This window comes from Botryllus schlosseri, chromosome 7, assembly GCF_051294905.1.
Source record: "Botryllus schlosseri isolate E-star chromosome 7, Bs_hap1, whole genome shotgun sequence".
Classification (NCBI taxonomy): domain Eukaryota; kingdom Metazoa; phylum Chordata; class Ascidiacea; order Stolidobranchia; family Styelidae; genus Botryllus; species Botryllus schlosseri.
The window spans coordinates 14,557,328-14,572,102 of NC_137242.1; the positions used below are offsets into that span (position 1 = coordinate 14,557,328).

Here is a 14,775-nt window from a genome sequence, read left to right on the forward strand (position 1 = left end):
CTCGACTCGACTCGAAGCATATTACGTGATTCAGAATCGAATCACTCAGATACTCGATTTTGCCCAGCCCTACTCGTCGGTATTGGACACAGTAGCGTCAAATACGGATGATACATCGATGACTGTAAATTTAACATGAAACGAAATGTATTGCTCCGGTTTTACACGCACCGCGAACGAAAGATAGTTGAGTACTTCGTAGCAACACACGGACATTGAATGCGCAAGGTATGTCCCGTGATGAAATCAAACTGCTGCTGGCGCCTCCTAGCGATTTTACAGCAGTCGTCATGAATATGCATTGAAGCGTGTCATAACAAAGTGTCCAAGTTCTTTCGCGATGCAGATCTCTCGACAATTCATTCATTGATAAGTTCTTCAATGCAACCGTGAAGCGATTCCACAGTGGTTTTGGGTGAAAATCGAAACCTAGACCATAGTGAGAGAGATCTTAACCTCTTCGAATAACAGTAATGAAAAAAACAGGCACGATGCAACTACCAAACGATTCGAATTATTGTCTCCCATACAGGTACGATGGATCCGCAACAGTACCTTGGTTTTCCAGCTTTGTCAATGATGAATTTTTCGAAATTCCAGGTGATATCGTCGTCTTTCTTCACATCCCAGAACAATCTTTCAATTGGTTTGGTCGCAGTAGCGGAGGAAGGCGGCAATGCATTCTGAATTAACGAAATATGAAGCGTAAGCTAAAATAGATTAATCGGACTTTACAAACATTGTACTGTTTGAAAGTGCTCACGCAAGATCCAGGCCGGATCATTAAATGGGCACTGCACTCTAAAAATGATGTGGTCTCAAATTGAAGGGCGAAACGAAATAAAAAATTTGGCCGCAGCCGTTTTCTTCAGAACGCCACCGTAATGGAGCTGTAATTTATTGAAATTTCGATAGCAACTTCTCGCTCCAGCAGTCACGCAGAGATCGAACTTTATATCGTTGTCAGCAGAGATGAGCATGGATTAGGATTAGGTTTTGAAAACACAGGATTTTTGAAATTTTGTCGGATTTGGATTGGATTTGGATTAGACATTTTTTTCAGAACGGATTAGGATTTGGATTGGATTTACCTATTTTCTGGGAGATTGAAACGTAGTGTGGCGAATGGCGACAAACTTTATTCAAATCAGTTATTAATATACTTATGATTACTAAGTTATCTTGAATCAAGTGAATCGTTGGCTGTGAAAGAAAATTTTCTAATCCCTCCATTGCATAAATTAGTATATTTTCTGAATTTCCAGTTGGAATCAGATTAGGATTGGACATGGACTTGAATATGAAAAAGTTTTGGATTAGGATTTGGATTTGGATTTGACGGTTCGGATTTGGATTGGATTAGGACATTGAAATTTCAAATCCGCTCATCTCTGGTTGTGAGTCGATGTTATGTTATTTATGTCAAAATCGGGCCTACTGTATTCTATTTCTTTCAGGACATAGGGCGTGTACGACATATTTCCTTCATAGCATCAGCTGACAACTATATACAGTTCGATCTCTGCGTGAATGCTGGAGCGTGAAGTTGCTATCGAAATTTCAATAAATTACAGGTCCATTACGGTGGCGTTCTGAAGAAAACGGCTGCGGTCAAAAATTTTATTTCGTTTTGCCCTTCAATTTGAGACCATATCATTTTTAGAGTGCAGTGCCCCTTTAATTAATTGCAAACAGCGACATCATTCAAAAATGAGTAGTCGAATAGCGTAATATAGCAAGTAAGAGACTACATAACATATGCTTTATCGATTTACATTGCGATTTTGGCTGTATGAATTTGAATTGTGTAAGTTATGGTACAATAACTTGATCGCACCTTCAAATAACTGTAAAGAGCATTTTCACCACTCCCGTTAACTTCGATTTTTTTGAGAATTGTGAAGTCAGGATGTGGTTCCCAGCATTCCCCGGGCCTGATGTGTCGATAACATTTCAGCGTCTCTTCTGACGTACCAGGCTCTTGGTGACCGAATTGGTTGCACGGAAATCCTAGAATTGCCAACTTCTGTCCATTGTGTTTCTATGATGTAGTTGAACTATTGAATGTAAGAGTATATTGGTGAATCAAAATGCTGCCGTTACCTCTAAAAGCGCATTCAATCCAACCATCTGAGGTTTTGTTAAACCTCAAAAAGTAGCCGTATTTACTATTACGACAACGCGACCGGAGAAGTCGTTCAGATGCAGCTGGCTGCCGTCTATTCTGTCCACCGAAAATTCGTGAATGCTTTGCTAAACATTTCGATGCAATCCTCGTAATTGTTGCAAGAAAAGAGTTGTCTTAGCGATGTGACAGCTCGTGTATCGTAATTAGGAAATGCGAGCTGATAGTAATGGATTCCGCATTGGCTATACATTTCCTGTACATTTCTAAGCCAACGTCACCATAAGTGGAAGTAAATTATTGACTCGAAAGCTGTTACCAAGCCGAATGTACGAATTGTGGAATACAGGTATCTTGGAGTTCCAGTCCAGCCTTGATTTCTTGGTCTTCCTTGTTTCTCGTAAGAATGATATTTGCGTTTATCAAAATCAGCAAAATTAATTGTGAATTGTCTTGGGCACAACGCTCCAAATCAGGGATTCCCAATAAACTAGGGGTCGCGACCCCAATGGGGTCGTTTGCCTACTCTCTGGAGTCGCGGAGACGAAAATTAAATACCAATGACTTTTGGAAGAATGTCAATTAAGCGGATGCTATCGGCGGTTAATTTCTGAATATTTTAGTTCGTTTCCCAAATAAAAGGAAAAATATAATGGGAACCCGGCGAACAAGGTATCAGATCAGTCGAAACGTCATTATTAAGCGCAACCTAATATAACGCATTAGTATGAAGATTAACGTTTCGGGGACATAGAAATTACAAGTGACAGGTAGGGCTATGTGATAACAATATTATACATACACTGGACACACGTAATAATCACGTAAATAAACACGTAGTAATCAGCGCGCCAAATTGAGAGGAGGGGTCGCGAAACATTTTCGAATCGAAATTTAGGGTCGCGACCATAAAATGTTTGGGAACCCCTGTTCTAAATGCACAGTGCACACTCGGTTATAAGCTTTACACTTCCAGGTATGATATTAAATGTATGTGCAGTATCAGTAAACTAAACTGAAGTGTTATGTTACTCGGTTAACGCCACAAAATTACACATTTAAAAACAAAGCATTACCTGCATTTCGTTCCCACTAGTTGGTTGTCCGCACACGGATCGGATATGGCTTTTCCAAGCGTTTGATTTCAAATATTGCTCAAGTATGTCGATACCCTACTGCCTATAGTTGCATTTCAACAGACAGGAAAGTAGAAAGCCGTTCATTCTTTGTAAAAGCGACGCGGAGAATCACCGCGGGCTGGAACGCGGTTTATAATTTCCTACTCCGCGTGACTGCCCAGTATCGATTGAACAGCACGCCGACTGTAGTTTACCGCGGGAAAATGCCTATTGAGTCAGTTCCACATGTATATATACTTGAACATACAATCACCACGCGATATTAACAAAACCACGTTTGGATATCTCATGGTCATGATAATACACTGGTGTGCTTTGCACTGTGCAAACAACTGCGAATAGAGACTGCCATAAGTATACTGTAGGTACAATATACTATATTGCTACTACTCAGGTAAAACCTACACTACCACTGGTTTACAACGTGCAATCAATACAGAAATTTGACGCCAGCCTACGCTTTCCCGTGAATAGTTTCGTAGCTCTAAATTTCATTGCTGTAGGCTATTATATTCACCTAATGATACAGACTAGAAATTCTAGGCGGTGAGACCTGGGATATCGAGAACTTCTAGATATCCCCTGGTGAGACGATTGATTTATATATCTCACAATCACTGTAGCGTACTATAGTGTGGGTGGCTAGGAATATGTTAGGTTGCACTGTTATACTACACCAGGGGTCGCCAACTCAAAATGGGTCGCGGGCCACTTTTCAAATTTCGTAGCGGCCGCGGGCCGCAAGTATTCAATATCGATATAAACTACGCAACAACGTTTTAAAACTCAACGTCAGTACAACGCCGTGCTACCTAACATAGACAATGGGCATAGTGACCGCAGAAGAAGTAATATTTTATGAAAGGAATACAAATACAACAAAAATCATTATCATCAAGTTCATTTTATTTTGAGCTCTGAGCTGTCCACGATACCTGGAAACGCTTTTCAGCGACCAAGTAATCGATATTGGGGCTAGCGAGATACGTTACTAGCTGAAAGACCATCTCTACGTTAAGCTTGACCTTGCGGGAAAGCCCTAAGCCAGTGGTTCTTGAACTTTTTTATACACGCCCCCTTTATGATACTGAGAAGTCTCGCTGCCCCCTTACCGTCATATCACCAGATGCAACCAGAATGCTAGCAATCTCAACGGTTAGTTTGATGGCATGGAAGGTTTTGAATAAGTGATGAGAGAATTCTATTATATGAATTCTGCACTATACACAAAATTTGAACGTGATGTAAATCGCGCGAAGCGCGAAAAAAATTTTCAGTTGACCACAGCTCCGCGCCCCCTTCAGATGCTCTCACACCCCACAAGAGGGGCGCGCCCCCCAATTTGAGAACCACTGTCCTATGCCGTTTTCCAAACGTTTCGGTCTTGGCAGTGTCTGGGTCATTGCACGTCAAGGCAATAGGCCCAGCTCATTCATATCAGTTGGTTATTCTCCTTCGATGGAATGCTGTTGACATCGCCAAAGCCAAAGCTAGTGACGAATAATGATGTTGGGCACCGGAGAATAGCCGTATTTTGAAACAACAACAACAGTGTGTTGAAACTGTAGTCAATTTCAGCATTTCAAAATGGTTTTCTTAGCATTCTTCCAAAATTTCAAATCAAGTCGCGGGCCGCAAAATATGACCTCGCGGGCCGCATGCGGCCCGCGGCCCGCGTGTTGGTGACCCCTGTACTACACTGTCGTGGAGGTGACGAGCGATAAGACCTTTGCAGGTCATATCGTCATCTCCAGGTAAATTATATGTCTGCCGAGCCAATAAACGTCTGTCTATCTGTCTTTCTGTCCTTTAAAATGACAAGCTTATTCGCTTTGCAGGTCATATCGTCATCTCCGGGTAAATTATATGTCTGCCGAGCCAATAAACGTCTGTCTGTCTGTCTTTCTGTCCTTTAAAATGACAAGCTTATTCGCTGCTGCTATCCTATGATGCAACGCATTCCGCAATCTCTAGTTCAGTGCTTCCCTGCCCTTTTTTCGTTCGCGACCCACTTTTAATGCAAGTTCTATTGTGCGGCGTATAATGAGATGACAACACGAATAACAAGAATATTAATCGTCAAATTATATTTTCATCTGATCAATACACACACTGACACACAATGTACAATGCGGTAAGAGTCAATGCGACGTAATGAACAGTGGGATGCGGAACGAACATAGTTGCGGTTTTCTTAAACTGGCATCCATCTCGACCGGGTGGGAAGCGAGTGGCGCAGTTGGTTAAGCGCCAGCGTCACGACACCTATGGTAGTCGTACGAATCCCGCTTCGGACCAACTTCTATGTGTCGGAGGTTTCTCTGGGCTCCTCATCGCCGACCTCACTGCATAGTGCATATGCAGTGTCGTACGAAAAGCCCAGATGTTGGTGAGCCGCGCCAAAAAAGTCGGCAGCACAGACGAAGATATACGGGCGCATGAAAATCGAGGGAGAACGATGGTGAAAGAGTGCGAGCGTGAAAAGTCGCCCGGAAGATGACGAAAAATCAAAGACAATGAAATGTTACACATGTTACTGTCGTGGCGCACATAGCCTGTAAAGGCGATAGGCGCCACTGTGTTGTGCAAATAATAATAATAATAATAATAATCTCGACCGGGTGCCCGATGTCACAGTTCCTTGTCGACATTAATCTTTATTTCGCGGCTCTTTCTTGCTATTTCTATACCTTGTGAGTGCATTCTTTCATCGGGTCTTTTTCTGGGCTTTTTATCGCCGTAATATCAGCGACGTGCATGGGTGAATAGGAGCCCAGATAAACCTACGACGCATAATCGAACCCGAGCCGCCCGGGTGGCAGGCGCTTGTCGTTACCACTACGCTAAATCCCCGCTGAATGAAAAACAACTTAATACGAAAAGAAGCAATGTATTGCAGGGGTCTCAAACAAACTCGAATGTGCTCGCGGGCCAACTTCCTAGGTTTTGATGATGCCGCGGGCCGCAGCATCAATATCAGGTATAATTTCCAGGTATAGGCCTAATTTGACGGGACCTTGCAGACTGGCATTCCATAAACATCGTAAAAATGTAATTTACTATTGTACTATTCACGCTTGGTACGACAAAAATTACATTTTAAAATATTTTAACAAAAATATAAGTCAAATACTAAGTTATAGACGCCATGCGAAAGGACAAATGCATCATGACATCGTAAAAGCTGCCGCGTTATATTATTGCAGCTAGCGGACATTTGACGTACCACAATTATATAGGTAGTATATTTTAGAATTTATCAAATATTGATCTGATATCAGAGCATTTGATCAGTGTAGCCTAACTCGGGTTACTGGTATAGTCCCGATAAGCATAGGCTTTTCGTCCATATCATTAACAAAGTCAAATGAAATCAGCGTTAGATTTGCCTTCTATTGGAGCAGATAAATAACAACTTAAATATAATAACTATTGTGTCAGAGTAATAGCGATGTTTCTTAGCCTTTTTAGCGATCGTACCCCTTATGCTTTCAATAAGACTTCTCTTAACCCTGTCCGTTTTCAACACAATTTCAGATGGTTCCTATATTAAAATCAAAAAGCCTATTCCCATAAAACCGCGCGTGGTGCGAAGAATATTTTTCAGTTGAGTAAATTAGCCCAACAAATATTCCTCCTTTTGTTGATGTGCCAAATAATTTTAAACTCTAGATAGCATATATGCCTAATTACACAGGGCATCTCGTACCAACGACGTGGTCCACGAACTCCTGGTTAAGAAGGAACCACTGGAATAGAAATGTCCAAATGTCCGGAGAATCCATTGTTGCTATACCTGTGGAGTGAACCCTTACCTTACTCGCCGCCGGTGAGAATAATGTCGATAAAGAGACCGAAGATCCTCCGGATGTAACCAACTATTCATCATGGGGCAACAGAATGCCAATCCTTCCATACTGACCTGATTAGATAGTTGATGTTTTACTATTCACCATGACAGTTAGATAGTTTGTTAGCTCAGTGGTCGTATCAAGTCACGGCGATCCTAGTCACTAGTTCTCTGATTTTAACGTTTGACCTGACTCAACTCGAGTCATTTTTATTTTATCACCCAGTCAGTCCGAATTCGAGTCATTTTACGGACGGTCGCGCCCTAGTCCAAATCACAATTTTCAGTCACAAATCCTCAACGGGCCATGAACTAGAAGTTTAACATAAATGCTGATATCCCACGGCAGGGTAGCTTTTGAAATTGATTTGATAGTGACGTTTGAAGAGATTTCAGGTTTTTGGAGTAGTTTTAGAGCTGGGGTGGGCAACCTGCGGCCGTAGATGGGAATTTGTGCAGCCGTCGAAACGTAATTCAATTAGTATGTGTTGGCGGCCGTCGACATGTCAATTGAAACTACAAATTCAATCCCGATTTTTTGAGAGAATTTCAAATATTATTGAACTTTTCTTCGCGTTTCGGGCGATTCAATACTACTTCGTTTTTCGATTCTAATATAGTAGCGCCCTTTGCAATCTGAGCCGGAATCGGAATCGTGTGCTCCTTACGAGAGACATTTGTTTCTGGTACATTTGGGCGATTCCAATATATTTCCACCATGACAGTGGATCTCAAACTGCGGGCGCGCCCCCTTGGGGGGCGTGGAAGCATCAGAGACCGCGAAGCTGCAGTCAACAGAAATTGTTTTGCACGCTTCGCGCGATTTAACTCCAATTCAAAGATATTGCTGTGTGTATAGTCCGAATTATATATCCGAGAATTCTCTCGTCAACGGTCATAACATTCCATGCCTTCAAGCTATCCGTTGGAGCTGCTAGCATTCTGGTTGCATTTTGTGACGAAGGGTGGCGCGTAATTTTTTACTATCATAAAGGGGAGCGTGTCTAAAAAAGTTTGAGAACTACTGCACTACACCGACAATCCTGATGGTGGGTCGAGAAACAACAGCATGCTGCAAAGTGACTAATAACAATTGGCCCGCCCGAAGATGCATTATTATTTATAACTTGCCCTAAGTTTTCGAAAGCAATCCCTCTTATTAACTCTACCGATGACGGAATCCATCCAACGACGGAATCCATTCGTGAACCTTTAAAGTTCTCGAATACTTGAAAATCCGAAATGCCGTTATGGCCGCACAAAATGTTCTTACGGGCTGCGGGTTTGAGACCCCTGATGTATTGCATAAACATGCAATTTATTATTAATGCTTATAAGTTGATCCTGGATATTACATGCTATCAGATCAAGTATATGTTGGAAATTGTGATGTAGACAACATTGTCAGAATGAAGCAACACGGTGTGTCACCAGCAGTGTACGCACAACTTCAGTGTTGTCAGCCATCAACTGCAGTTGTTGAATATTCTTTCTCCATTCTTGGCAAGGTACTTAGTAAGGACAGACACTTTCAACCCGAGTAAAAGTATCTTTCGTTGGACTTCAACAAATTTTAATTATTTCCACCTAAATACGTAACGTAACTACTGGAATTCCTCACAGTGCCATAGATTTCGTTAAAATACCAGTTTTTTCATGTGAACATTTGTCAGTTTTTAGGTCTAAAACTTTTTTTTCAGGCAAATTATTTCGTAGGGACAGACAGTTCCAACCAGAAATGAAGATAAGTAGTACAATTTTAACATTATGTGCGAAAACACCTAATTTGCATACGTGCGGTCACAATTTGGTCAAAATTATTTTTTAAGGTCAAACAAAGTCAAAAGTTTGATTTTTTAGGTCAAAATCTTCCGTTTTTAAGTGAAAAAAATCACCCTATTCATGGCTAAAGAACTGGTAATCCATAGCAACCAAACCCAGCCATCTACGACATATTGAATAACCAAATGTAACATTAAGAAATGATTCGTGACCCACCAGAAATAGCTCTCGTTACAACGGTTGGGAATCACTGCTATATAGTTGATGGGACTGAACAAGTGAATTGTTTACTCAAAGGCGTGGCAACTTATATCCGTTGTTGAGGACGTTGCTGCACAATGCAAATGATTGTGGATTCGAAGGCCTATCTGTGATATCGCATCAATCGTGAAAATGCTTGTTTGGTCCTTGGAAGACTATATGTTTGAGTGGGCATGGACATTATTTTATCCTCGTGCGCTGCACGTACTCTTTAGTACTACACCCGGGCCAGTTCGAGTGTCAGTTATGCCATATGCTGTAACTGTAACCACGTTTGCCAGTCATCGTTACCTAACTGGAACAGGACTTTGTGCTTTTTCGAAAAGGAAACGCCCTTCCGTTTGAGGAAGTGTTGCTCATCTTTCGCCAATGCCTCGACATGAATTCTCGCTGATTGCATGAACATAGCTGCTAACATTTAATAGTTTTGAAGATATAATCTTGCATAAGTGTATAAGTAGTATACTCCATCTGGAGGGACCAAATACTTTACCTAAATCGAATTTGCTAAAGTGGTCTTTCGAATTCACCGAAACTGGCAACCTCTCTCCAACAAGTTTGTAGGGTGCTTTCTTCGATGAATATTCAATTGTACGTCATAGTTGATTGACATTGACAATTGAAAATATAGGGTAAATATAGCTCCTTTGACGAAATACCTGTACTATTAATGTTGAACCGACTATTGTTAGGGTTCCAACCATCCCATATCGATATGAATCGGCTATATCGGGTGGTAATTGTTCGTATAGGCTCATACAACATGTTGTTTTTGAAAGTATTTACACAATTATGGCATAATTTTACAACTTAAAAAAAACATTCTTTCAAATGCCTTTGTTTAAAGCACTGTTTAAAACATGTTTAAACGAAGTGTTTCAAAACACCATTTGTTTTTAAATGCAACCCTTGATACACGGAAAGTCAAATGGCCGATTGCTTGGCAAGCTGGGAGGTTTGCTATAGACTTATTGACTTCACCCTTTTAATATTATTTTCTGCCCGCACTAAAATGCATGTAAACATGAAAAAACACGTGATATATTTCTCTATCGCAATACATTTTAATCCACATTGGAAGATCGGCATATAATGAATAAGCCAATAGCCCATATACATCTCCAACGCAAGTCCATTGAATCGAACATTTGAATGCGTAAAATGCCAGAACAACAGACTTTTCAGATCATCGGCAACCTGAGGTTTTAGCAGATGATCGTCATTGAGCGTTTTCGAATGCTTATACAACGCGCCTTCACAGTGTGAAATCTTTTGCGAATTCGGAGATTTCATAGAATAGAATCAATGTAAGGCTCGATTTCGCTCGGTAGTACGGAGGGACCGAATCTGTACCTGCAAAAAGTTTCATACATGCTGAAGACAGTGGTTACAATCGATTATTTCACTGACGGAAGATACGACAGTTGAGATGAACCTCCAAACATGTGCGACATATCCTAAACTATCGTGGGTTATCATTGTCGTACGCAGAGGGAAGGAAGTGCGAACCCTTTTTCTCAAAACCGAATGCAATCCTTTATTGGTGATTCAAAATTCGAACAGTTCTTACATGTTCCAAGGTAGCACACTGCACGGCGGTTGGCGCTTACATGAAATCGCAGAAAACACACTGCGCAACTAGTAAAACGGCAAACCCATGAGAGGTTCGTGTGTTTAGCGACGTTGCTAAATATTTGAGTAATGTTGTTGATCATTATTTGTATGTCGGGCAACATGTTAATTAAAGGGCAACAATAAGCCAACTGGCACTGTCGATCTGTGAAAGGCACTGTGAAAACAGATTCAGATGGTATATGTGCCGTTTGGCTTTCAACTGGCGATCAGCCAGAAGTTCGTCGATCTTTGTCAAATTTTGATTCCTGAGCTACCAACTTATATCACGGTTCAATTCGGTCCTTCTGTTAGTGCTTTTGCAGTAATACACCGCTTAATCAGATTGGATGGCGATGAGGAGCCGATATAAATCTTTAACATTCACGCAGGGAATCTAGAGTCTTCTAGACATCACCGAGTACGCCCGTACGATATCATAACTATGTTACTCGACCTATCGCGTTCGGGTGTCATGGTAATAGCTAACGTGTATGCACGATTGCAGGTTTTTGCATTAAACTCGCAATGAAATTGTAAGGCTGATGTGTGAAAGCCAGCTAAGAATCATACCTTGGTTTGCCTTTTCTGTCAATCAGAAATTTTTCATAATTCCATGTGATATCCGATACTTTGACGGGGTCCCAGTACATCTCCGATCTGGTGCCAATCTCGTCAGTGACTTGTGGACACACGGACTAAATATGGAATAGAACTCTTTTTACAATGATTTCTGTATGAAAAGACGGGTGATCCGCAACATCGCATATTACCTTTAGATGAGCATATAATGAATTTTCATCTTTTCCGTTGACTTTAGTTTTGTTAAGAAAATGGAAGTTAGGGTGAGGAGTCCATCCTTTGCCGGGTCTGACGTATTTGTAACAAGGAAGGATTTCTCGAGGTAAACCAGGCTCCTGTAGTTCGAACTGATCACACGGAAATCCGGAAGCCACGACACCTTGCTTGGAATATTTCTGAACGTCAGGAGACACAGATCGTTCGATCTGGGATTTGGCATTGTAACGTTATTTGTACTTATTAGCTCACAATATATTTGCGACGTTACTTAATTACAGCAATAATTGACTGGCTTGGACATTCCGTCGTAATTTTCATTCTCAAGTCTAAATCCATCAAGAGTCACGCCCTCCATAATGCTATCCAGCGTGAAGCTTAAATTGGACTAAGAGTATGAAACATTAGCAGGTATAGCATAACAAATAGTATTGACAATGATATGTATGACCAATATGGCCATCACCAAACGTACCTGTAGTAGCGCATTCATTCCTGGTAGCTGAGTCCAGGTCTCCCCTCAGAAACAGGCGGTATTAATAATTACCGCCACCTTGTCTTGTAGCGACGATAACGTAAATGGAGAGCCATCAAGTTTTGTTACAGGGTATTGGTAAATTGCTTTCTGAAAATATTACATGTGCACATAATAATGCGTTAGGTATGTACAGGGCACAATGATTCGAGAACTCAAATCTGAATCGAGTATTAATTTTAATGATTCGAGTCGAGTAGTAAAAGACGATTTTTTCGGGTACTGACATTATACGCTCCTCGCCATAGAAAGTAAATTTATCAACCAGAATTATAGTTTCGATACTAATTTTCACTGTCGAAACCATGCAACTTTGATGGGCCGTATCGTAGCATACAAGACATATAGCACAAGCTACGAACGCTACTGGAAATAGCATATATCCGAAGTCATGATCATCCCACAATATCGTCACCATGTGCAATGAAATCGGTATGGTCGAAAAAATACCAAAGTATCTTTAATGTACGTGATGGATAACAGGCATATTCTTTGTGCTCGCATAAAAGGTACATATTTGAACTTTGACATATTACATTCTGTTATGACGCCATAATGCGTGATACTCGATTACTCGACTCGACATGAAGCGTACTCCGTGTGATTCAGAATCGAATCACTCAGGTACTCGATTATGCCCAGCCCTATATACAGGGTTGCCATACCGTCCTTATTTCTAAGATTTGTCCTTATTTTGAAGGGCCACGTCTTAAAAAACTAAACTGTCCTTATTTCTAAGAAATGTCCTTATTTTCGACTTGCGTCCTTATTTTGTCTTATTTTCAAGCGCTACAGAACTTCGATCATTTTCATTTGGTGTATGTGTTGCAAAATATTTTAAAATTATGCTTTTTGTCGAGATTTTATGACATCGTAAATGAAAGGAACTCTCGTGGCGTGCGCACCGCCAGATTTGACTTTTAAGTGGTGAGATACCTGGATCAGTGAGTGGTGGCACAGCAGTTTCGTCTGTACCAAGCTACCGCGACGGACGTCAGTTTAGCAGTAAACAGCAGTACCAGGCTCCTGCTGTTTGGTCTACAGCAGAATAAGTTCAAGCCGTGGGGAAGGCAGCATTTATTGCGTAGTGAAAAAAGAAGCAGTGCAGTCGACACATTGGTTAAGAAGTAGTAAAGCTATAAATCATTGATAAATTTTTCTAAATTATATTGCACTTGCGCATATAGTTTCAGCTACAAATAAGGCTAAATCTGATTAGTTTGAATGAACAGGCGTAAAAGCGTTTTTCGTGACGATTATGAGAGAGAATTCGATTTCCAACGAAGCTTGAAGGGCGAGTGTTTCTCACATTGCAATATCTGCAAGGCAGCTCCTGCCTAGGGTACCTGTACCTGGGCATTCCATACTGTCAAACACCAGCAATCATCCCTCACCAACGATTGCACATCGCAATTGTTCAAAGCAATATTCCCCGATTCCAACACCACAAATAAGTTTTCTTCGGCCAGGACCAAGACTACAAGCATTGTTACGGGAGTTTTACTCCATACGCTCTATAATGATTTTATCTAAACTTGGTGAGTCCTTTTTTTATTCTTGGTTGACGCCTCTAACGAGGTGAAGAAGTTTGGTTTAACTCCCTAGGGGGCAATACCAACGTTTTGCTTTTTTTTGGGGGGGGGGGTGACGAAGTGCTGTTTCGGTCTCGAATAAAAGTAAACCTAGACCAGAGCTTTCGTGAGATCCATGAATCACTTTCTAATAACAAGGAGTTGCTGGAGCAGGTTGTTTCTGGTGAAAAGTATCGAATGTGATATGCCACGGCTAGTATAGATACAAGGTATATGTACAAAAACGCTTTTTCGTACTGGTCTAATTTTTCAACTGTCCTTATTTTTGGGTCCATGTCGATGGCAACCCTGCCTATATATCATATAAAGCACCCGCATATTTAGCGCAAGTAACGAGAAGTCTTAAACACAAGGTGTAACTCCTTCTCTTTTCAATCATAGTTTGCGCAATATAATCATAATATGTAGTCCCTTCATGATTCTCGGATATGTGCGTTCCGCCATGCATTTGTAGGGTAATGCAATCACAGTCAATACGACATGACTAGAGCACCAAAGACGAATTTAAGTGACTGACGTTGTGCGTGACGTTTTTCTCGTAACCCCCGTCTGGAAGTTATCGAAATTATTTAGCCTTTGGCTACGTTCAAGATTAGTTTCTCCAGGAATTATAATCGGATTATCATTTCACATCCAAGGCATAGTTAAAAGCAATAAAATCGTGCATGCGACTTACTTCAGAGTACCGGCATGTTGATACTTTTAGCGCGAGGATCGCGCTAATCCAGCTGCATAGCAGCAACGGAAGTATATTCTTCATTGTTACCATGGCACAGCTGCAGAGTTGCTGTTGCTTCTACAGCTTGCGAAGAGTTGTCAAATGTCACCAAACGTGTAGACCTATATATATAGTGACACACGAAAGGAAGACAGTCTGTCGATATTTGGGATGTGATAGATGGGCTATTAAGCACGAAAATGTGACTCATTTCATTTTGCTACCGTTCTTGAGACTGATGTCGGATAGCGGTATATGTTAAGACCGTTCAGTAGAGTTTATCTCGACTTTATTATAATAATTTTATCAGTTCAAAACACCACAAGATGGCGATAGAACAAGAAGATATGAGAGTCGAAACGAC

General features: G+C 41.0%; 2 protein-coding genes and 1 pseudogene across 3 annotated transcripts in view; 1 reads left to right on the plus strand and 2 right to left on the minus strand.

Moving 5' to 3' along the window:
- The window catches only part of LOC145443720 (uncharacterized), a 180,171-nt gene that overhangs the window by 134,375 nt on the left and 31,021 nt on the right, over window positions 1-14,775 (plus strand). The gene's annotated exons all lie outside the window — the stretch shown is intronic.
- Window positions 112-3,351, minus strand: LOC145442292 (cuticular glutathione peroxidase-like). The gene is made up of 5 exons (XM_080320188.1): window positions 3,202-3,351; window positions 2,104-2,253; window positions 1,838-2,041; window positions 556-683; window positions 112-429 (listed from the first exon to the last, which is right to left on the minus strand). Exons 2-5 carry the CDS (start codon window positions 2,128-2,130, stop codon window positions 360-362), a joined length of 429 nt encoding a protein of 142 aa, XP_080176314.1. The 5' UTR covers window positions 2,131-2,253; window positions 3,202-3,351; the 3' UTR covers window positions 112-359.
- On the minus strand, window positions 10,200-14,577 carry LOC145443496 (cuticular glutathione peroxidase-like; annotated as a pseudogene). Its single transcript, XR_013916445.1, has 5 exons — window positions 14,370-14,577; window positions 12,042-12,191; window positions 11,542-11,745; window positions 11,342-11,466; window positions 10,200-10,510 (listed from the first exon to the last, which is right to left on the minus strand). The product of XR_013916445.1 is annotated as a cuticular glutathione peroxidase-like (transcript).